The 25,225-nt window shown below is 42.5% G+C and overlaps 1 protein-coding gene across 1 annotated transcript in view; it reads right to left on the minus strand.

The window, feature by feature from the left end:
- Positions 1 to 25,225, minus strand: part of lrp2a (low density lipoprotein receptor-related protein 2a) — a 286,554-nt gene that overhangs the window by 19,805 nt on the left and 241,524 nt on the right. The window contains exons 64-67 of the mRNA XM_048599223.1: positions 21,089 to 21,309; positions 14,508 to 14,687; positions 13,633 to 13,752; positions 5,148 to 5,235 (exon numbers count right to left, since the gene is read on the minus strand). Coding sequence (XP_048455180.1) covers positions 5,148 to 5,235; positions 13,633 to 13,752; positions 14,508 to 14,687; positions 21,089 to 21,309 — 609 coding nt within the window. The remainder of the gene's footprint in view (positions 1 to 5,147; positions 5,236 to 13,632; positions 13,753 to 14,507; positions 14,688 to 21,088; positions 21,310 to 25,225) is intronic.

Genomic DNA, 25,225 nt, shown 5'->3' on the forward strand with positions numbered 1-25,225 from the left:
AATATGGAGCTAGAAGAACACAGCAGGCTAGGTAGCATCAGAGGAGCAGGAAAGTTGATATTTCAGGTCAGGACCCTTCTTCAGAAATGGGGAGGGGGAAGGGAGCTCAGAAATAAATAGAGAGAAGAGTAGTGGGGCCGGGGAAGGTAGGTAGGATAGTGATAGGTGACTGCAGGTAGGGAGTGGGCCAGATTGGTCAGTGGGATAGGAGGAGCAGATAGGTGGGAGAGAAGATGGACGGGTTGCGTCAGGTCAAAAAGGCAGGGATGAGACGAAGGGTTGGAGATGGGATGAGGCTGGGGTGGGGAGATTTTGAAACTGGTAAAATCCACATTTAGGCCATCGGGCTGTAGGGTCCTGAGGCGGAATATGAGGTGTTGCTCCTCCAGTTTGTCGGTGGTAATCATTGTGACACTAGAGGAGGCCTAGTCTGGACATGTCACCCATGGAGTGGGAGGGAGAGTTAAAATACTTGGCGACCGGAAGGTGTTGTTGTTTGTTGCGTACAGAGCACAGATGCTCAACAAAATGGTCTCTGAGTCTACGCTTGGTCTCACCGATGTACAGGAGGCCACATCGGGAGCAGCGGATACAGTAGATCAAATTGACGGATGTGCAGGTAAACCACTGTCTGATATTGAAGATTTGTTTTATGCCTTGAATGGAGGTGAGGGGCGAGGTGTAGGGGCAGGTGTAGCACTTCCTGCGGTTGCAGGGAAAGGTGCCAGGGGTGGTGGGGTTAGTGGGGTGTGTGGAGCAGACAAGGGAGTCAAGGAGAGAGTGGTCTGTCCAGAAGGCAGATGGGGTGGGGAGGGAAATATCTGTTTGGTTGTGGGATTGGATTGTAGGTGGCGGAGAATGATACGTTGGATGTGGAAGTTGGTAGGGTGATATGTGAGGACAAAGGGGATTCTATCTTTATTTTTGTTGGGGAGAGGGAATGTGAGGGCAGAAGTACAGGAAATGCAAGAGATGACATTCTTCACTGTCTACTACACCACCAGTTTTGGTGTCATCTGTAAACTTACTAACCATTCATCCTATATTCACATCCAAATCATTTATATAATGACAAAAACCTTTTCTATGTTTTAGTACATGCAAGGGCTCTGCTCCCACCACTGTCTGTCACAAGGAGTTTCAAAGACTCACAACACTCCTCAAATTCCTTCTCATCTCAGTAGTCTTAAATTGGCACCCTTTATTCTGAAATTATCTCCTCTGGTCCTAGACTCTACCATGAGGGAAACATCCTCTTAGTATTTATCCTGCCAAGCCATGTAAGAATCCTATATTTTTCAATGAGATCACTGCTCATTCTTCTAAATTTCAATGAGTAGAATCCCAACTTGTCTAATCTTTATTCATAAGATCAGGGATCATTATTGTCAGCATTCTTTGAGCTGTCTCCAATGAAATTATATCTTTCGTTAAACAAGACAAATCAAAACTGTTCACAGTACTTTGTACAGTCTCAGTAATACTTCCCTACTCATTTTTCCAACCCCCTTGAAATAAGGGCCAACATTCTATTCGCCTTCCTGATTCCGACTGCACAAGAGTGCTAGCTTTCTGTGTTTCATGCACAAGTGCCCCCAACTCCCTTTATGTTACAACTTTGTGCAGTTTTTCTCCATTTAAATAACACTGTTCTTTTGCACTCTCTTCCAAAATTAACTTCGCATTTTCGCACATTATACTTCATGAGCCAACTTATGCCCATTTGTTTAAACTAACTGTAAACTACTTCCTCTCACAACTTGCCTTTCCACTGATTTTTGTGTCATTTGTAAATTTGGCTTCAGTACATTCACTTCCTTCCTCCAAGCTATTAACATATATTATAAACAGTTACAGTCTCAACGCTGGTCCCTGTGGAAACCCACTTTACAGGTTGCAAACCTAATGACAGTAATTTCGTTGTTTAATTGGCTCAGTAGTAGACCTCTTTTTTCCTGCACCCTTTCTATCTCTATCATCTTGAGATATGCTTGAAGAGTATATGGAAGAGCCAGGGACTGTGTGTCTAATCTCCCGCCCGTCAAAAATCCTGATGAATTGGGACAGTCCTGCAGTGATGTAGATCTGTAACTGAATTTGGTTAAAGTGATGTCATCATGCTCCTCCAACAAGAATTTGACAGTGTGGATCCATCTTTTGGCCTTCCCATTAGCCTACCAGTACCTGAGCGTCAGCACCATTTTGTTTTCCCATATGGTCCATTGGAACCTCTTTGCAAAGCCGAAGTTTGAATCAAAGACTTCAATCACTACTCCTAATTAGCTGATTATGCAATCTATCTACAAGCATGTAGCTAGTAATCTCATATACTTCAGATCTTACTGCGTGCCATTAATGTGCATTGGAACCATTTTGCAGATTCATACTCAATCTGTTTGACCACTTTACGATTGAACTTTAGCAGGTCTACCAGTATCTGTGGAGTGAAAGCAGAGCTAATGCTTCAAGTCCAATGACCCTTCTTCAGAACTGAAGTTCTGCAACTCAGTTCTAAAGAAGGCTCATTGGACTCGAAGTGTTAACTCTACCTTTTGTCCATGGATGCTGCCAGACTTGCTGAGCTTCTATAGTGTTTTTTTTGTTTTCGTTTCATATTCTCAGTATCCACAGTGCTTTGTTTTATTTTATGACTACACCTTCTTTGGCCATCAAGTCCTGGAAAGGGAATGAGCCCAATGCTTCAGTGGCGGGGATGCTATCCTGCTGCAGAAGGCCCCCTTTCTCTTAAATTATCCTGCAATTGTTACCATCTTACATACGAAGAATGGTCTCATGGTCAGAATACTAGAGAATGCTCAGGCTCAGTCTTGTAGAGCCAATCATCCTTTGTAATGGAAGTCCTCACAGGCATCAGTGACAGAAAAAGTAGAGAAGTTTTAAAAACATTCTAGTTTCCTCTAGATAATTGTTGAAGTTTTTTTTTACATTATTCTGCTATCCATGTCAGTCAAGGCTTAGTTGTAGATCTCTTGACTTGGAATCAGAAGGTCCTGAGTTGAAGCCTCACTCCAGGATTCGATGACAAATATTGAGGCTGAAACTCCAATGCAGTACTGAGGAATGGTCCATTTATACCTTTTAGAGTAGGCAGATAAAATTCCAAGAAAAAGTTTCAATCAAGAGCAGGAGTGTGGTTCATGGTGTCCTGACCAATGCTTATCCCTCAATTAGCATCACTAAACATGATGATCACATGCTTTTTGTAGGGGTTTGCTTTCTGTAAATAATATTGCCACATTACGTTACAAGAGTACATATACTTCCAAAAGTACTTCATTGGCTGTAATGTTCTTTGGGGGCTTGCTGTTATCATGGAAAACACAACATAAATGCAAGTCTTCCCTTTGTTCCTTCTCATGATGATTTTGATTAGAAGAGTCAAAAACATTTTTACAATATTATTAAAGACTCTTTCCCATACATTTACTATTAATTATCTAGAATTAAAGGAAAAGATGTTCAAAATGTAACCAAAAAGAAAGGAGTGGAGGCCATGGAAAATAAATTAATTCCTTTTGAATAGTTGCAGCTAGAACTCAACCAAGGATTGACAAGGCCACTTGGGTAGAAAAGAAAGTAAGTAAATAAATATGTGTGGTACTAAATTTTAAATAGGCATTTTCCCTCTTTAATGCTGCTGCATTTCTTATTTTGGAGATTGGTAGCTCAATGGCTAATTCCTACGAGCCTGTCAATAAAAATCCATATAAAAGTTGAAGATATTGATACAGAGTTCAAAACCGAAAGAACTGCTGATGTTGTAAATCAGGAACGAAAACAGAAGTTGCTGTAAAAGCTCAGCAGGTCTGGCAGCATCTGTGAAGAAAAATCAGAGTTAACCCTTCCACCAGACCCAAAACATTAACTCTGATTTTTCTTCACAGACGCTGTCAGACCTGCTGAGCTTCTCCAGCAATTTCTGTTCATCTTCTGGTCAGTTGCCGCTCGCAAAATTGTAGAATGAACATGTAAGTGAACAGGTAGAAAAACCAGTGAGGAAGGCCAGTGACTTCCAGATCAGCACTTCTTAGGAGGTACTTAATTTGAAAACAAAAAGTGCTGGAGACCATTGCAGGTCAGGCAATGTCCACAGAGAGACAGCATGCTACTGTTTCAAGTCTAGATGACTCTTCAGGTGGGCTGACATGAAGTGTGGCGGAGGTAGCATTTATGCAAAGGTGGGGGCAGGGGGTGTGTAGAGTGCTTGGGGAGTAAGGCCTGCTGATAATGCAGATTAAGTGATCAGAATGTGAGAATGGCAGAACAATAGTGTGTCTAACTGCCAAACTGGAAAAAACAGAGAGATCCACTGGAGTGGGCGAAAGGGGAAACAGGACATGGTGACAGAGAATGCAACAAGTAAAGCTAATAAAAAATGGGAGTGAGTTCACAATCTGAAGGTGTTGAACTTGATATTAAGTCCAGAAGGTTGTAAAGTGCCTAGTCTGAGGAAGAGATGTTGTCCCTCCAGTTTGAGCTGTGATTCGCTGGAGCATTGCAGCATGCCAGGGACAGACAAGTGGGCATGTGAGCAGGACGCTGTGTTAAAATGACTGACTATGGGAAAGTCGGGGTCCTGCTTGTGCACGGACCAGAGATGTTCTGCAAACTCCAGTGGGACTATCTGTTCTTTCCAGTTTGGCAGTTAGACACACCATATTCTGCCATTCTCACATTCTGATCGCTTAATCCATACCGTCAGCAGCCTTTCTCCTCAGCATTCAAAACCCCACTATTGCAAAAATGTTGTTCCCTTCACACTTCACTTCAGCTCTGATGAAGAGTTGGTTAGAACTGAAATGTTAGCTTGCTCTCTCTCCATGGATGCTGCCTGACCTGAGGATTTCCAGCATTTTTTGTCTTCAGTATAAGATTCCAGCACCTGCAGTAATTTGTTCCTACATAAGTTGAAGATCAACCCTTAATTTCTTAAGTTTAATGAATAAAGATATATAACCATGAAATAACATTCTCATGAAGAATCAGAATGCAATAAATTTAACATACTTCACAGTGCAGGAAGTTTAAACATGCAAAAAAAACCTGTAGACCTCTGTATTCGATGAAGTGAACTGCCCAATATAAATCAGACAACTTTACCTTGAGTTTCATAGCTTTCAACTTACGTGCACTTTGTAGTATTTGCTTCAAAATAACAAATTCCTTCATTCCTACATTTGCAGGCAGGTGGCATTGGTTGCTCCAGCTCAATGGCTGTAGACACAAATAAAACAAGAAAGATTGCAAACTTCAGTGAGAGAACTGCCATATGGATGCAAATGAAACTTGTTGCTCAGTGAGAGGCCTGAAAGGTGAAGTGATAACTTTCTGTGTACATATTTTTCAACTAGAATGAGTTACAGTGGGAGGAAATATAAATACTTGTGAGTGTTATGTTTTCAATAGCTTCATGGAGTCAAACAGTACAGAAGAGACACTTTGTCTGAGTCTGTGCTGACCTATCACACTACTCTCACTTTTCCAGCACGTGGCTCATTGCCTTGAATGTAATGATACTTCAAAGTGCTCATCCACATAATTTTCAAAAGGTCCTAAGGTTTCCTGCCTCTAATGACCTCCCAGGCAGTTCATTTCAGATTCTCACCACCCTCCAGGTGAAATCATTTTTCCTGAATCCCCACTAAACCGCCTGCCCTTCACCCTAAAACAATATCACCTCATTATTGATTCTTCAACTAAGGGGAACAGTAGCTTTCTATTCAGCCTGTCCAGACCCCACAAAATCATATACACCTCCATCAGGTCCTCCCCTTAACTTTCTCAGCTCAAAAAGAAAACTCCAGCCGATCCAGCTTCATTCAGAGCTAAAATGCTCCAATCCAGGAAACATTCTGGTGAATCTCCTCTATGCCCCTCCAATGCAATCACATCTTTCTTATAGTGTGACAACTAGAATTGAACACACTATTCCATCTGTGGTCTAACTAAAGTTTTGTATAACTCCAACGTAACTTCCCTGCTTTTATAATCTTTGCCACAATTGATAAAGTCGAACATCCTGTATGGCTTGGTAACCACTCTATTAACCTGTCCTGGTGCTTTCAGGAATCTGTGGATAGGTATCCAAAATGCTTCTGTGCCTCTGAGCTTCCTAGTGTCCCGCATTCGCTGAGTACTCCCTTGTCTTGTTATTTCTTGCAAAATGATCACCTTGCACTTTTCAGGGCTAATTTCCATCTGCCACTGATCTGCCCATCTCACCAATTTGTCCATATCCTCCTGTAACCTTAGACGTTCTTTCTCACAGTCAACCACTCAGCCAACCTTCTTGTCATCTGGAAACTTATCATTCACCCCCAGCTATATTGTCGAGATATGCTATGAATAATAAGTGACGCAGTACTGATCCCTGTTGTACATCACTGGACACCAACCTAAAACACATAAACAATCTTGGAGCAGCACCTTTGCTCTCCTACCATGAAGCCAATTTTGGATTCATCTTGCCACGTTGACTTGGATCCCATGTGCTTTTACCTTCTTTATCAGACTCCCATGTGGGACCTTCTCAAAGGCTTTGCTGAAATTCAAATAAACCATATCAACTGCATCTACACCTGATCACCTCCACGAAAAAATCAATCAAATTTGTTCGGCATGACTTCCCTCTGACAAAACCATGCTGACTATCCCTGATGAAACCTTACCTCTCTAAGTGAAGTTTAATTCTCTCCTTCAGAATTTACTCCAATAGTTTCCTATCATTGATGTGGGAGTAACTGGTCTGACTGGTTTATCTCTACCACCCTTTTGAAAAGTTGAACCACATTTGCTGTCCTCCAGTCCTCTGGCACTTACCCTGGAGCCAGAGAGGAATTAAAAAATTGTGTCAGAGGCTCTGTAATTTCCTCCCTCACTTCCCAAAGCAGCCTGGGATATAACCAGGCCAAGCAGCATCATAGTTTCGGGCCTAGACCCTTCATCAGAAATGGGGGAGGGGAAGGGGGTTCTGAAATAAATAGGGAGAGAGGGGAAGGTGGATAGAAGATGGATAGAGGAGAAGATAGGTGGAGAGGAGACAGACAGGTCAAAGAAGTGGGGATGGAGCTAGTAAAGGTGAGTGTAGGTGGGGAGTTAGGGAGGGGATAGGTCAGTCCAGGGAGGACGGACAGGTCAAGGGGGCGGGATGAGGTTAGTAGGTAGGAGATGGGGGTGCGGCTTGACGTGGGAGGAGGGGATAGGTGGGAGGAAGAACAGGTTAGGGAGGCGGGGACGAGCTGGGCTGGTTTTGGGATGCGGTAGGGGGAGGGGAGATTTTGAAGCTTGTGAAATCCGCATTGATACCATTGGGCTGCAGGGTTCCCAAGCGGAATATGAGTTGCTGTTCCTGCAACCTTTGGGTGGCATCGTTGTGGCACTGCAGGAGGCCCAGGATGGACATGTCGTTTGAGCAATGGGAGGGGGAGTTGAAATGGTTCACGACTGGGAGGTGCAGTTGTTTATTGCGAACCGAGCGTAGGTGTTCTGCAAAGCGGTTCCCGAGCCTCCGCTTGGTTTCCCCGATGTAGAGGCGGCCACAACGGGTACAGTGGATGCAGTATACCACATTAGCAGATGTGCAGGTGAACATCTGCTTGATGTGGAAAGTCTTCTTGGGGCCTGGGATGGGGGTGAGGGAGGAGGTGTGGGGGCAGGTGTAGCACTTCCTGTGGTTGCAGGGAAAAGTGCCGGGTGTGGTGGGGCTGGAGGGGAGTGTGGAGCGGACAAGGGAGTCACGGAGAGAGTGGTGCCTCCAGAAAGCAGATAAGGGTGGGGAGGGAAAAGACTCACTGTTCTGTTGTAGATTTTCCCACAAGGAGTTGTTCTCAGTCTACTTTGGCCAGGCCCTGCCATATTTTAACAAAATCTGACTTCCTCCAAATCAAAGTTCTTTTTTGCAAGCCATCTCTTTTCTTAACAAACTAAAATCATAACGTGTTGGGGTTGCTATCACTAAAATGCTCCCCCATTGCCCATTTGACCACCAATCTGGCTTCATTCCCTGGAATGTTGGACAATCTATGTGTTGACATTAAGAGATTTCCCAAAATTCAAGGAATCCATCCCTTCTAAACCCCTCCATATTCCCTTGAGTATGATTAGAAAGAAAACAACTTCACCAAAACATTAAATATGAATACATCATCAATTACTACTGTTTGACCACTTAAGAACAAATAATTTCAAAATAGACAACAGAAAAGGTGGCCATTTAGATTGCTTCATATAAAAGAATACAGAATTGCATTTCTGCTGGGATTTCTCTAATCATTTCTGGATTCATCTGCCTGCCTGGCCTGATATTTTAAAGAATTATGTGCTTATCCTTGGTCCTCCATCTCTTCACATCCTCCAGCACTTTTCAATTTAATTTTGTAAGTTAATCATTCCTCCAGAATACTTATGCATTCAGACTTGAATAACAGGTCCCAATCCACTTAGTCATAGAGTCATAGAGTGTTACATAGCAGAAACAGACCCTTCGGTCCAACTCGTCCATGCTGACCATGTGTCCAAAACTAAACTTGTCCTATTTGTCATCATTTGGCCCATATCCCTCTAAACTTGTGCTATGCCTGTTCTTGTCCAAATGTCATAGAGTCATAGGGATATTACACACAGAAACTGACCCTTCAGTCCAACTTGTCCATGCCGACCAGATATTCTAAATAAATCTAGTCCCATTTGCCAGCATTTGGCCCATATCCCTCTAAACCCTTCCTTTTCAAATACCCATCCAGATGACTTTTAAATGTTGTAATTGTACCAGCCTCCACCACTTCTTCTAGTAGCTCATTCCATACACGCTCCATCCTCTGCGTGAAAAAGTTGTCCCTTAGGTCCCTTTTAAATCTTTACCCCTCTCAGCTTAAACCTGTGCCTTCTAGTTTTTGACTTACCCACACTGGGGAAAAGATCTTGTCTATTTACCCTATCCATGCCCCTCATGATTTTATAAACCTCTATGTGGTCACCCCTCAGCCTCCAACGCTCCAGGGAAAATAGCCCCCCCAGTCTATTCAGCCTCTTCCTATAGCTCAAATCTTCGAACCCTGGCAACATCCTTGTAAATCTTTTCTGAACTCTTTCAAGTTTCACAACATCCTTCCTATAGCAGGGAGACCAGAATTGCATGCCGTATTCCAACAGTGGCCTAACCAATGTACTGGACACTGCCGCAATATGACCTCCCAACTCCTATACTCAATGCACTGACCAATAAAGGCAAGCATGCCAAACGCCTCCATCACTATCCTATCTACCTGTGACCCACTTTCGAGGACCTACGAATCTATACTCCAAGGTCTCATTGTTTAGCAACACTCCTCAGGACCTTACCATTAAGTGTATAAGTGCTGCCCTGATTTGCCTTTCGAAAATGCAGCACCTCACATTTATCTAAATTAAACTCCATCTGCCACTCCTCGACCCATTGGCCCATCTGATCAAGATCCTGTTGTACTCTTGAGGTAGCTTTCTTCACTGTCCACTACAACTTCAATTTTGGTGTCGTCTGCAAACTTACTAACCATACCTCCTATGTTCACATCCAAATCAGTTATAAAAATGGCAAAAAAGCAGTGGACCCAGGACTAGTCCTTGTGGCACACCTCTGTTCACAGGCCTCCAGTCTGAAAAGCAACCCTCCACCACCACTGTCTTCTACCTTTTGAGCCAGTTCTGAATCCAAATAGCTAGTTCTCTCTCTATTCTAACCAGTCTAACATGAGGAACCTTGTCGAATGCCTTACTAAAGTCCACTTAGATCACATCCACCACTCTGCCCTCATCCTCTTTGTTACTTCTTCAAAAAACTCAAGTTCATGAGACACAGTTTCCCATCTACAATGCTCCTAATCAGTCCTTGCCTTTCCAAATACATGTAAATTGTGTCCCTCAGGATTCCCTCCAACAATTTGTCCACCACTGAAATCAGGCTCACTGGTCTATAGTTCCCTGGCATTTCCTTACCACCTTTCTTAAATAGTAGCAACCCATTAGCCAACCTTCAGTCTTCTGGCACTTCGCCAGTGGCTATTGATGGTACAAATATTTCAGTAAGGGGCCAAGCAATCACTTCCCTAGCTTCCCATAGCGTTCCAGGGTCCCAGGGATTTATCCACCTTTATATGTTTTCAGACATCCAGCACCTGTAGCACTGTAGTATCGACATTTTTCAAGATGTTGCTGTGGATTTCCCCACATTCTCTATCTTCCATATTCTTCTCCACGGTAAACACTGATGCAAAATACTTATTTAGTATCTTCCCCATCTCCCGCAGTTTCACATATAGGTGGCCTTGCCGATCTTTAAGGGGCCCTATTCTCTCCCTAATTGCACTTTTGTCCTTAATGTATTTGTAGAATCCCTTTGGATTCTCCCTAACCCTATTTGCCAACGTTACCTCATGTCCCCTTTTTGCCTTCCTGATTTCCCTCTGAAGTATACTCCTACTGCTTTTGTACTCATCCAGGGAATCACTAGATTTCTGCTGTCTATACCTGACATACACTTCCTTCTTTTTCTTGATCAAAATCTCAATTTTTCTAGTCATCCAGCATTCTTTACACCTACCAGCCTTGCCCTTCACCCTAACAGGAACATATTGTCTCTGGACTCACGTTATCTCATGTTTGAATGATTCCCATTTTCCAGCTGTCCCTTTACTTACGAACGTCCGCCCCCAAACTACTTCTGAAAGCCCTTGCTGAATATCGTTAAAATTGGCGTTCCTCCAATTTAGAACTTTAATTTTTAGATCCGGTCTATCCTTTCCATCACAATTTTAAAACTAATAGAATTATAGTCACTGGCCCCAAAACACTCCCACACTGGCACCTAAATCAGCCGCCTGCCTTATTTCCCAAGAGTAGGTCAAGTTTCGCATCTTCTTTAGAAGGTACATCTCCATGCTGAATCTTCTTGAATCACTTTGTTATATGAATCATCAACATCATCTTCATCAGTATTCACATCATCATCGATAGATAGTTCCAAAAGTTATCATTGTCTTTGTCTTCAAGATCATTGGATATCCCACAATTCTTGAATGCTTCGGTAACGATCTTCATTCTGTTTCATTCCGGACTTCTACAGCCTATTCTCATTGGATTGCTGATATTGGAGCCCATACGCTTTGTACCTTGGCGACTGTCTTCTCTCCTTTGATCATGTCATTTCACCATTTTCTCAAGCTGTTCATGAATGGTTCGTTCAGTCCTTGCCTTTCCAAACACATGTAAAATCGTGTACCTCAGGATTCCCTCCGACAATTTGTCCACCACTGAAATCAGGCTCACTGGTCTATAGTTCCCTGGCATTTCCTTACCACCTTTCTTAAATAGTAGCAACCCGTTAGCCAACCTTTAGTCTTCCGGCACTTCGCCAGTGGCTATTGATGGTAAAAATATCTCAGTAAGGGGCCAAGCAATCACTTCCCTAGCTTCAGTGTTTGAACAAGGTTTGTTAGATCACCAGGAATCCCTGTGAGATCACTCCTTTGTGATCTAACTTTAGCAACAGCATCAGCAATAAAGGAGTGATGTGAAAATATCCAAAATAAGAAGACATATTTCTTTATACAATGTCTTGATCGGAAGCCTCAATCTTTCCTCAGTCGTATTTTCAAGTCAGCTTCATCCATCCATCCCTCCATTTTCTAGTTTGAAGAAAATCTTTGTTCATTGTTTGATTGGCTGGCTTGTCAAAATTCATAAGGGTTCCACCCACGTTCCCAATATAACAGAGTCTGCATCCATTCTTTTGTCAATACTTGATTATAAATCATTGAAATGTGATAAGCCTGTCATCAATTTTTTTTGGAAAATATTGTGAAATCTTAAGATTTTTATTGCATTACAAATTGTTTATCTTCAGAATCCTGGAGCACCAATCAGGGCTGACTTTGAAATACATGATTCCTAATTTTCTTGTTCATTTCAGTGTGAAAATTCAGATAAATCATCAAGGAACCAAGAGTCAATTCTGATGATTTTTATTAATATATTTTACAACTTTACCTTCCAATGGCAGCTAAGTTAGGTTTTCCTCTCTTTGCACATTGATTTTTAGGCACCTATCCAAGCTGCATAGAGGTTCCTTCAATTTCTTAACGTCCTTCTCTGATAACTTTAATTCTCTAACTGCTGTACAATTATTTGTCTGTTCTCTGATTTCAACAACTTTAGGGTTGAACTGGACTGCGTATCTAACGCTCCTGGGTAGTAAATGCAAAGAGTTGGGAATTTTGGTCCAAAGCTCAGGTGTTGAATTTGACAAGATTGATCATGAATCAAGTATATATGGCATATATTTTCAGTGCATCGATGAGATCAGAAATAAATAACATTTGTGTAAATGGAATAAATATTTAACTTAAGATTTTGCATTTTTGATATAGTTGTTTGCTTTAAGTAACACTGTCAGATCTAAATTACTTTCAACATAATATTCCTCAGCAAATTCAGAGGTGAGCTACAGGATAATTCGGAGTACAGAAATATAAATTGTACATAAAAATTGAGGAAAGTTGGATTTTAAAGGGAAAAGAATGATGAGTTGGCTTGGCTTCCTCTACATCGGGGAAACCAAGCGGAGGCTCGGGGACCGCTTTGCAGAACACCTACGCTCGGTTCGCAGTAAACAACTGCACCTCCCAGTTGCGAACCATTTCAACTCCCCCTCCCATTCCTCAGACGACATGTCCATCCTGGCCCTCCTGCAGTGCCACAACGATGCCACCCGAAGGTTGCAGGAACAGCAACTCATATTCCGCTTGGGAACCCAATGGTATCAATGTGGATTTCATAAGCTTCAAAATCTCCCCTCCCGCTACCGCATCCCAAAACCAGTCCAGCTCGTCCCCGCCTCCCTAACCTGTTCTTCCTCCCACCTATCCCCTCCTCCCACCTCAAGCCGCACCCCCATCTCCTACCTACTAACCTCATCCCGCCCCCTTGACCTGTCCGTCCTCCCTGGACTGACCTATCCCCTCCCTAACTCCCCACCTACACTCACCTTTACTGGCTCCATCCCCGCTTCTTCGACCTGTTTGTTTCCTCTCCACCTATCCTCTCCTCTATCCATCTTCTATCCGCCTCCCACTCTCTCCCTATTTATTTCAGAACCCCCTTCCCCTCCCCCATTTCTGATGAAGGGTCTAGGCCCGAAACGTCAGCGTTTCTGCTCCTATGATGCTGCTTGGCCTGCTGTGTTCATCCAGCCCTGCACCTTGTTGTCTCATGAGTTGACTTATTCACACTTTTCAACAATATAAGTTATATGCAAATTTTTAATTACAATGAACGGTTTCCAATACTAGGAGCTAAAGGTTAAAAGTTGGCAAAAGGAAAACAACGGAAAGAAAAGGCAGAACATTTTACATTACCATAACGTTATCCTATCTTTTATCACCTCACCTAAACAAACAGTTTAATTTATGTCAAATGTTACATATATGCATTCACAAATTGATTTTCAATCCCATATCTCAAAATAAAATCAGCAATCAGGTTGGTTTGGTTGATTCATAAGAAAAAGAGGTTTGTACAGTCCAATGGTTTTTATCAGCTGTAATGTTTTAAATAAGCTGATTGATGAAATGCATATACCTGCATCACACTCTATAAGGCTGCCATCTCGAAATTGACTGCCTTGAGGACAAGCACAGGTGTACCCTCCTGGTCTTAGCAAACACAGATGACTGCAGACATCTTTGCAAGGATTAGGCACTGAAACAAGGAAGAATATTTAAAAATTCCAAAAAGTTTACAAAATAAGTGCAAAATAAAATAGGTGTATATAAATTAAGAGCAAGGTGACCCATAATAACAGCCAAGAACACACGACATGTGTGTATGCATTGACCACAGCCCCTTGGAAGTCGTGGTGCTCTGTATCAGAAGGCTGGCTGTGACTGAGGCTGTAATGTATCTGGCATTACTAAGAACATTTTGAATGTTATTGTGTTCAGGCCTAATGCCGTGTATGGAAATCCACATCTCCCTCATCCTGCTATCTCATGTGAAGTGCAAGTTGCAGATGGTGTCACTGTAGACCTCTTACTTTCCACTCTTTCCTCACCCCAGACTTTCTTTTCTGATTTTCTGCTTTCAGGTACCCATAAACTGTCACCTGGATAGCCACTATAGCCTCAGAATGAAGGGCAAAGCCTCCTGCAAGCCTTTAATGAAAAACAATGATTAACCTGACAATTGTAAGCCACCAGCTCATTACTGGCATTACACAAACTTTAGCATGTACTAAGAGTCAGGACCAGCATCTGATGAGTCACCAAACATGTGTGAAGCAGCAGTGCTAAACACTATGCCACCCCCACATTGGCAAACTACCCTGATGGAAAGTACAAGATGGAAAATTTCAACAAAATATGCTTTTTCAGCAAATTCAAGTTGTATAATGCCAAACAACTATATAAATACATGTACTTTTAGATAATACCTAGTCACAGATCACGGATTGTTACCTGAGTGATTGTAACGATGTTCCTGATATATTCGAACTTGTGTTAGCCATGGGTTTACAGTCATCACTTTTATCTTATGACTGTTTCCAAATTTGTCTTGTTTCCAGACTTCACCATTCTCCTTCGATGTCCAGTACAAGTGATTTTCAAAAACATCAAGGCTGTAAGGATTGCCTAGGTCTGATAAAATAATTCAAGGACAAAGTGTTAATTTAGAAAAACTTCTTTTAAAAGAACACGTAACACTGAAAAGTCATCCAAATTTTTCTTCAATTGTACGTTAAAGTGTTAAAGAATAAAGTTTCCACTTTCCTGTTAATGAAAGGATGTTGCACTTTACCTTGTTATACCCTGTCATGTTCACAAGTGTTGGAGGGATTGTGAGTGTTAAGGAGTTGGGGGGAGGCAGGGTTCCAGTCCTTACGGCTTCATGAGCATATTTTTTTCAAACTTGTCTTTCAGTGATGGTTGCTGCTGGATACATTGCTGAAAAATCTCAGCTCATCTCATTAAACTTTGTACAGAGAAGCTAAAACATGTGTTAGGCCTTTTATTTACTTATATGCAGATCATAAGATATAAATCAGAATTAGGGCATTTGGCCCATCAAGTCTGCATCACCATTTGATCATGGCTTATGTTTCTCAACCTCATACTCGTGCTTTCTCCCTTTGATCCCCTTACTAATCAAAAACCCTATCTATCTCTGTCTTAACTACACCCAGTGACTGGCCCCCATTGCCTTGTGTGGCAGTGAATTCCTAAGATTCACCATCCTCTGGCTGAGTAAGTTCCTCCTCATTTTAGTTCCAAATGGTCATCCCTTCACTCTGACGCTGAACCCTCTGGTCCTCGTCTCTCCTAATGATAGAAATATTTTCTCCATGGCCACTCTATCCAGGCCTCTCAGTATTCTTTAAGTTTTATTGAGAACACCTGCCATCCTTCTAAACTCCAACATGTACAGACACAGAGTCCTCAACCGCTCCTCATTACAGGCACCAGGTTCTTGCTGTGTAAGATGACTGTTATGAAAAATAGGAAAAATTATTCATTATAGTATAGGATTAGCCATTCTTCAGATCATTTGAGATCAAATCCCAAAACTGAGCATTTTTGTCTTGTTTGCCCATTTTTAGGGCAGCCCGGTGACTCAGTTGTTAGCGCTGCTGCCTCACAGCACCAGGGACCTGGGTTCGATTCCACCCTTGGGTGACAGTCGGTGCAGAATTTGCACATTCTCCTGTGTCTGTGTGGGTTTCCTCTGGGTGCTCCACTTTCCTCCCACTGTACAAAGGTCAGGTGGATTGGCAATGCTAAAATTGTCCATAGTGTCCAGGGATGTGTAGGTTAGGTGGATTAGCCATGGGAAATGCAAGGTTATGGGGATAGGGAGGGGTAGTTGTGTGTGGAATGCTCTTTGGAGGATTGGTGTGGACTCGATGGGCCAAATGGCCTACTTCCACATTGTAGGGATTCTATGATTTTTAAGTCTTTACCATCCAATTTGAAACTGTTAGTAGTAAAAGGCAGTTACCTCTCTCTCTGCAGGTGATGCTACCATTAACACATCGGGCTTTTATTGTGAGGAGAGAGGAGACCATCATTATATATTCAGGACTGATTTGGAGTCCCAATGCAGGATGGCAAGAAAGTTAATTGTACAATAAAGGACTAAATTTAATTTGGGCCACATGATGGAAATTGAGTGGCCATTTAAACTGTGGCCTTCTGCTGGGTGGCCTAAATGTCAGCATTTTGTGAAATGTTTGCTGGGTACAAGCAAGGCTTGCAAGACCTCATCAAAACTGTGGGATCATTCGACATTTACAAGTCAATGCTTAGGTTAGTCCACCATATTTCACTGTACCAGCACAAATAGAAAGTAAACAATTTATTGAGCTACCAGCTGTTCCAGTTATCTGCCTCAGTAGGGTAAGCAAAGAATCAGGTACAACAGTTACTTATTAGTGGGCAGTTACTATAAATAAACAGAAAAACAATAAATTTAACTCTCTTTAAAACAGCTTAGCGTTATTTTATAAAAGCAAAATACTGCAGATGATGGAAATCTAGAATAGAAACTGAGCAGGTTTGGCAGCATTTGTAGAGACAGACTATGTTATATTTAAAATATCGAGAGGTATTTTAAGATGATCATCCCCACGAAATATGAACACAAATTATCGGTTTTTAAAATATCAATACTTTCAGTGTTTTCTAAAAGAGACTTGCTAGACTTGAAATAGCTGTTATCAACCCTAGAAAGTGCACGTTTACCAAGGTCTTTAAATTGCAGAAACTTCTGGTGGACAAAGCTAATGCATCATTCTTGTGCATTTTCACAGCTGTAATTGCAGGGGCACTGCAACCACAATGAGGATACAGACCATCAGTCTCTGAACCCGAACTTATGTCAGAGGAAAAGTTATTAAATCATGTCACGCCTGAAGTGATGCTGACAGTGCTATTGTTATCTCCTTAGTCACACAATAGTTTGACCAGAGGCATTGAAATTACAGCATTAGTTTGAGCTGCCCTAACCAGGAACCCTGTCACATGACGGAAACTTTTGAACTGTTTTGATCATACAACTCCGAACTCTTTTTGCAGGCTGCTTTTATCAGAACAGATAACATTCAACGCTAGACTTAGATAAATTGAGCCTCCAGTTTGACCACTCTTGAAATCTAATTTCCAAGAAGAAATCCCCTATTTTCCTGGAAATTGAGCTATTTCCCAGACCACAAAAAGCATATTGCTACACTTTCAATAGCTTCCACCAACATCTACGCTCCTATGAAAAGGAACTTTACCAGAACAGCCAAATGAAAGAACCTTCACTGGACACTGATTTACTGAACCCTATTTCATGTGAATTATTGCCTGTATCTTTTTCCTAATTTACCTATAATTATAATTTTTTGCCTTTTCTCTTTCTTCCTTATATAATTACTTGGGTGTTGTGTTGCAAAAAAATGTATTCCCCGGATTTGAATCTTTGAAGAAATTATCATTTTAATCCTAAAGAGAATTTGTTGTGGGTCATGTAAGAATTTGACTTCATAAACAAACTTTTGGGGGAACATAACACTGTGTATTTCGAAAAGGAAAAAGGAATGGGATAAAATTAACAACAATCTCTGCTTAAAGGAAAGGAGAACAAAAACGCAATAAAATAATTTGAATTCACCTCTCCTTTAGTCAATGATATGATAATGATTTTGAACTGTCCTGCCAGACTTCCTGCAGAATTCAAATGAATTTGTTGTAGAAAATGACCTTGAAGTATACAAAATTCTAAAAGCTACAATTTTACTGTGGTCTGTAATATTCCAGTCATGTAGCACCAAGCAGAGTTGCCCTTGGCTTAATTCCAGTTGGGCAGCAGAGTGATCTGTTCTGAAAAGATTATGTTCTTCTTCTGATATTTACAGAAGTTTTCTTTTGAACCTGACTTCCTTTCCTGAACCTCTATGCAGAAGCAGAGAAAGACAAGGTAGACATTCAACAACTCAGATATACCCATGGCTCTCTGGAAACTTCTTCCCCTCCCCTTCCCCCTGACTCCACCCCCTCTCCCAATTCCACCTCTTGTCGGGTATTCCCCATTTCACATAACCTTCTGCTCTCCAATAATGAACGTTCTGTACTCAGCAAAGGTCTCAGCTTTATCGCTCTGCGTTCCCGCCTTAATGAATTTTGAACTCTTCTTCCACTGTCTTTTCCTCCATGCCCATTTCTTAGGATAAGAGTCCTCTCCCCATCCCACAGACCCCTTCGCTCAGTTCCAACACTCTCCTCCCACCTGGACTCCTCTCTCTGGCCTTTTACCTGTACTCGATCCATTCATTGAGAACTGTCTACCTGACATTGATTGCCTTAATTTCTCTGCCTCCTCACCCAATCCAACCTATTTCCCTCTGAACTGACTGCACTCTGTGCGCTTAGATCTAACCCTGACTTTGTTATTAAGCCTGCCGAAAAGGGTGCTGCTGTTGTAGACTGGCGTACTGACCTCTACATGGCAGATGCTGAGTGCTAGCTCTCAGATCCCTCCTCCTATCTTCCCCTTGACCAGACCCCACCATGACACATCAGGCCATTTTATCAACTATGGTTGCTGACCTCATTTCATTTGATAATGTACCCCGCTCCAATACCTCTAATCCGATAGCTCCCCCAGCCCTGCACAGCTCACTTCCACCTCCTTCCAAAAATCCACAACCAGGACTGTCTGGGCAGACCCATTGTTTCAGCCTGCTCCTGCCCCACAGAACTCATCTTTTCCTACCTAGACTCAGTCTTCTCTCCCCTGGCCCAATCCCTGCCCACGTACATCTGTGATTTCTCTGGCACTTTATGCTAATTTAAAAATTTTCAGTTTGTGGGCTCCAGTGGCCTCCTCTTTACCATGGATATGCAATCCCTTTACACGTCCATCCCCCACCGGGATGGACTCAGGCCTCTCTGCTTCTTCCTGGAGCAAAGGCCTGAATCGTCCCCACCCACCTGCACACTCCTTCGCTTGGCCAAGTTTGTCCTCGCCCTTAACAACTTCACTTTTAACTCTTCTCATTTTCTTCAGGCAAGAAGGGTGGCCATGGGTACCCGCATGGGCCTTATACCGGTCTCTTCGTGGGGTATGCGAAACATTCTTTGTTCCAGTGCTATTCTGGCCTCCAACCACAACTTTTCCTCCAAAATATTGATGATATCATCGTTACTGCTTCCCTCTCTCATCCGGAATTGGAAAAGTTCATCAATTTTTCTTTCAATTTCCACCCTACCCTCACTTTCACCTGGTTTATCCCCAATGCCTCCCTTCCCTTCCTCGACATCTCTGTTTCCATTTCTGGGGATAGACCAGTCACTATTATCCACTATAAACCCACCGACTCCCACAGCTACTTGGATTATACATCCTCACATCCCACTTCCTGTAAAGGCTCCATCCCATTCTCTCAGTTCCTCTGTCTCCATCACGTATGTTCAGATGAGGCCAACTTCGACAAAGGATCCCCTGAAATTTCCACCTTCTTCCTCAACTGAGGATTCCCCAGCACCATTGTTGACAGGACTCTCAACCGACTCCAACCTATCTCCTGCAGTTCTGCCCTCAACCCCTCTCTTCCCTCCTACAACAGCAATAGGGTTCCCCTTATCCTCACCTACCATCCTACCAGCATCCACATCCAGAAGATCATTGGACGCCATTTCTGCCACCTCTGGGGTGATGCCACCAGCAGGCACATATTCCCCTCCCCTCCCTTGACTGCCTTCCTAAGAGACCGTTCCCTCCAGGACACCCTGGTCCACTCTTCTTTCACTCTGAACAACATATCTCCCACATCCCCACCCCCCCCCCCCCCCCCTGCCCACCCCTTACCCCAACCACTGCCCCACGGCACCTTCCCCTGTAACCGCCGAAGGTGTAACACCTGCCCATTTACCTCCTCGCTCCCCAGGATCCAAGGGCCCAAACCTACCTTCCAGGTGAAACAGCACTTTACCTACACTTCCCACAATCTGGTCTACTGCATTCACTGCTCACAATGTGGTTTTGTTGACATTGGAGAAACAAAGCATAGACTGGGTGATAGCTTCATAGAACATCTATGTCTGTTTGCAAAAAAGAGCCTGAGCTTCCAGTTGCCTGCCACATTACCACACCACCCTGTTCCCTGACCAACATCTCTGTCTGTGGCTTGCTGCAGTTTTCCAGCGAAGCTCAGCACAAGTTTGGAAGAACAACACCTCATTTTCCACTTGGGGATCCTGCAATCCTCTGGACTCAATATGGAGTTCAATAATTTTATGGCCTGAGCTCTCCCATGTCCTCGCTGCCCCCACCTGCCCCAAAAACACACCGGGCCTTGCTATCACACATCCATTACATACTATGTATTGTTAGTGACCATCAGTCCCCATTAATAGCTATTCACCCTCCTAGCCAGATCATTATCTATTCCTTTGTCTGTCCAACTGTGCTCTATCCCCACTATCATTTACTCCTTACCCCCTCTCCCCCATCTTACCTACTGCATATAAACTGACATTTTTCGAGCTACCATCAGTTCTGAGGAAGGGTCACTGGGCCCGAAAGGTAAACTGTGATTTTTCTTCACAGATGCTGTCAGACCTGCTGAGCTTTTCCAGTAACTTCTGTTTTTGTGCAAGGTGGACATTTGAGACTGGTTCCAGCCTGTCATTTTAAGTTTTGTGGTCTGGTACGTTAGTAGGCTTAACAGTCTACCTATGGTTTTCCTTACAACTATAGAAGGGTCCAAATTATAGTATAACATTCTTTACCAAAAAGGTTTTACTTTAAATATGCAGAAATAGCATGGCAATTCTCAAAGGAATACTGATCTGTATCAAGTGCATACCAGATCCTAAAATATGCCGAGATAATCTCAACTGAATCTGGAAAAGCATCTTGATATTTTCTGCTATATATCATAAAATAGCTAATCTAGTTGAGTCACACATAGTTTGTTGCTGTCTGAGGTTTGGAATTATAACATTATTATCAACAAGTGATGTTTTATCTACAACAAAGAACTCTGCAAAAATCTCACCTCCATTTATAACCAGCTTTCTGTCACTACCATCAAACTTCATAGACTGTATGAGATTCTCCTTGGAGTCACTCCAGTAAACTCTGTCACCATTGAGATAATCTATAGTAAGGCCAGTTGGCCAACCCAAGCCACTGTTAACTAGCACATGACGGTGCTGTCCATCCATCCAGGCATACTCTATCTTGGGATTTCTGCCCCAGTCTGTCCAGTAGAACAGCCTGAAATAATGATTAAAGAAAGCATATGTTAATGTATTTGCTGTATCCTTTGAAAAATGAAAATACATTTAAGTTTTTTTTCATTTACAGGATGAGGGCGTTGCTGGCTAGCCCAGCATTTATTGCCCATCCCTAATTGCCCAGAAGGCAGTTGAGAGTCAACCATGTTGCTGTCGTTCTGGAGTCACATGTAGGCCAGACCAGATAAGGAAGGCAGTTTCCTTCCCTAAAGGACACTAGTGAACCAGATGGGTTTTTCCTGAGAATTGACGATGGATTCATGGTCACCATTAGACTTTTAATTCCAGATTATTTTTAAATTATTGAATTCAAATTCCACCATCTGCCATAGCAGGACTCGAACCCTGGTCCCCAGAACATTATACGGGTCTCTGGATTAACCGTCCAGTGTTAATACCTCCTCCCCTTTGGCAGAGTTCTATTAGCAGAATAAGAATTTTCTATTTTGATACAGTTAGTTTTGTTCCATAATTAAAGGCATTACTTTGAAAGCAAAGTTGAACTAGTAATCCAGAAAGCAGATACTATTGTCAGATACACTTTCCATCTTCAAGGTTGCACATGTCAATGTTAGCAGCATCAGTGAAGAGTCATCAAGATGCACCTCATCGAAGTCCTAGCCTAAGTTACAGCTTAGTTCAGTTAAACAACAGCAAAAGTGCACTAACATGGTCATAGATCAGGATCCCAAGGTGAAAGAAAACTTAAAGGTTTCAATTATTTGACAAACTGAAACAAGTCAAATATTAAACTCATTTAAAAAACTGTTGTTTATACTTTGAACACTTTGACCAGTTTATATATTAAAAACACTTCCCAGGCCATTGTTGCCCAATTTCTAGCCCTTTCTCTCGGCCAATAGCCAAACATCACATTTCTGTATATCAGTTTGTGGAACAACTCCACTAGTCACTCATGGCGTATGTGCTTAGGTAGCAATATTCTGAGTTCCCGTTTGTCTTCTTATATATAACCTGCTGGTTGTTACAAACAAACGTCACAGATTTGTTGGGATAGACCCACAAAACACCACCCTCATATTTGCTGATATGTGTACTCTTGCCCCATTAGCATTTCTGATTATCACATCCTGGAAATCTGGGGGTCAGAACTGACCAACAAACTAATGTCTTCATCCTGGAGAGGGGATCAAGGCGGAATCTGTTATTATCCTTAGATAATATCCGACCAAATTCAGATACCTCCCACCCTTCTCCACCTGTGGAGATTTTTCTCAAACTCTGTTTGATCTTGGCCAAACTCCTCCCAAATTTCTCCAATTTCCATTTCGTAAGTCAAGTGTGTGTGTGACTTCACTTCAGGCTTGATATTAGTTCATTCAAAATGAGGTGAAAGGAGGTCATTGCATTGGCATCGTCAGAGATCTGGATGTTTAAGATTTAGATGACAACATGAAAAATGACCAGAATATGAAAACGATAATGCTAGCTATCTATAATACCGTATGCTGCTCTACATGACCAGGATCGATTGGCTGATTTTGGGCCACAATGGTAGCAGAGGTTTATGACAATGTTCTTCAAAGACCAGGATGGATTAGCAAAACACCAGAGTTGGGGTGCAATGGAGAAGTATGCATATATGAGTGTGTGCGTGTGCGTGAGTGAGAGGAGATCAGGCCTTCTGACTAGGTGGGAGAGTTTTTGCTGCCAGCAACTGCTGCTCCAACACATCTTAGTTGTATCGTTAACAATCACTGCCTTCTAAGTGGGTCATCTGTGTCTCTGGGTTACAGTGCTGCATAGCAAGCTTTCTTGGACAGACTATCTCTAACCTTCCCTTTCGCTTCAGAACTGCTTGTTATATCTAGCAAAATTCTGTGCACAGAAGGGCTGGCCTTATTCACGGAGTGGAGACATGAATATCTGGGAGATGAGAATGTTCGTGGCTGAATAATTTGTAACATCATGCACTGCCTTACCTCATATTCTACTGGGTTCAACTTCCCTTCAAAGTATGCCTGACGAGGTGTAAAGAGTGCTTGTGCACAAAATATGCTGTTTTCATGTTTGCCATCCTGATGGCTGCTGCTTTATATGTAGCCTATATATTTTCTAGTAGAATTTTCACAGTTTTCTTGTGGCAGGGGGCTTCGACCTCTGGTTCTGTCCAGTCTAATCCTATTAAGGGTTTGATACCTTTTATGGTCATCCAGTCATTAGAATATGGGGGGTGAATCCAGTTGAACTGAAAGGTGAGTTTCTTACGAACAAGCGACAAAGGTTCAAACCATGTTTCAGGTCAAAATGTTTTGCTGGACGACCTTTCGCAGTATCTCTTCGAGGCTGTCATTCAGCCTTTCTACAATCCCCCTGTATTAAGGATGGTAGGCAACATGTAGCCTTTGGCCAACACTCAATATATTCATCACCATCTGAATTAGCTGTGCTGTGAATTGGGTCCCTTGATTCAAATCTTTACTGAGGGGAAGACCCATCTAATGAAAACATACTGAATTACAATGTCTGCTGCAACTTTAGGGGTGTTCATTTAAATGGGGAGGGCCTCTACCCATTTTCTAATGTTCACAATGACCAGGATACATAGAAATCCCTCTTTATAGGGTGCTGGGGACCAACATAATCTAATTAAAGGATGGTCCATGGCCCTGTTATTGGCCAAGTAAACCTTAGCTCTACTTTATTGGCAAACTTGGCTGGTTTGTTCTGGGTGTAGGTTCAAAGATATAATTGTCGACATAATGTTTAAGTCTTTTCCTATTTCTGGCCACCTACACAGTACCTTAATTCTGTCAGTCATGGTTTCTATGCCTTGATGACCCTGGACATCATGGTGTTTATAAATCACTTGATTTCAGTCCTAGACTGGTACCACATGCCGTCCATCTTTCAGAATAAATCCATCCTTAGTACTTAACTTGTCCTCCCAGTTGCTATATGAGGTGGGGATTCTTTCCTCCTGTACTTGCTTTAACTCAGTGTCACTGTCCTGAGCTGTACCAGCTGTACCAGATCTTTGACCTTGGTTTGGCCCACAGCGATGGCATCTATTTGTTTTGGAATAGGACGTTGCCATAGTTCTCCTTTGTGGGTCCCCTGCTTAGCCTATCCATCTACCCTTTTGTTCCCAGTTGGGGAAGTTCAGTGGCAGGCTCTAACCTTAAAGATGCTGTTTTCGTGGCCTTGGGCAGTTTGGAGAATAAATTTGGGTGGGGTGTGGATGGTAATGGTTTTGATTTGATTTGATTTGATTTATTTGAGTCACATGCACCTTAGTACAGTGAAAAGTTTGTTTTGCAAGTGGTACAGGCAGATAATAGCAAATAAGGTCATACAGATCAGAGGGTGCTTAGACAGAGCGAGGTATACAGGTTACACTGCACAGAAGGTACGCAAAGCAAGATCAACATTATTTGATGTTAGAGAATATATTCATCAGTCTAATAATGGCAGGGAAGAAGCTGTTCTTGAACCTGTTGCTGCGTGTGTTCAAGCTTCTGTATCTTCTGCCTGATGTAAGAAATTGTAGGACAGCATTACTAGGGTGGGAGGGTCTTTGATAGAAATGTAGAAACATAGAAAATAGGTACAGGAGTAGGCCATTCAGCCCTTTGAGCCTGCACCACCATCCGTATGATCATGGCTGATCATGCAATTTCAGTATTCCATTCCCACCTCTCCCCAAACCCCTTGATCCCTTTAGCCGCAAGGTCCATGTCCAGCTCGTTCTCAAATATTTCTAATGATCTGGCCCCAACAGCTTCTTGTGGGAGAGAATTCCACAGGTTCACAACTCTGAGTGAATAAATTCTTCCTGAATGGCTTATCTCTTATTCTTAGACTGTAACCCTTAGTTCTGGACTTCCCCAACATCGGGAACATTCTTCCAGCATCTAGCCTGTCCAGATTCATCA

This window comes from Rhincodon typus, chromosome 7 (assembly GCF_021869965.1).
Source record: "Rhincodon typus isolate 14 chromosome 7, sRhiTyp1.1, whole genome shotgun sequence".
Classification (NCBI taxonomy): Eukaryota; Metazoa; Chordata; class Chondrichthyes; order Orectolobiformes; family Rhincodontidae; genus Rhincodon; species Rhincodon typus.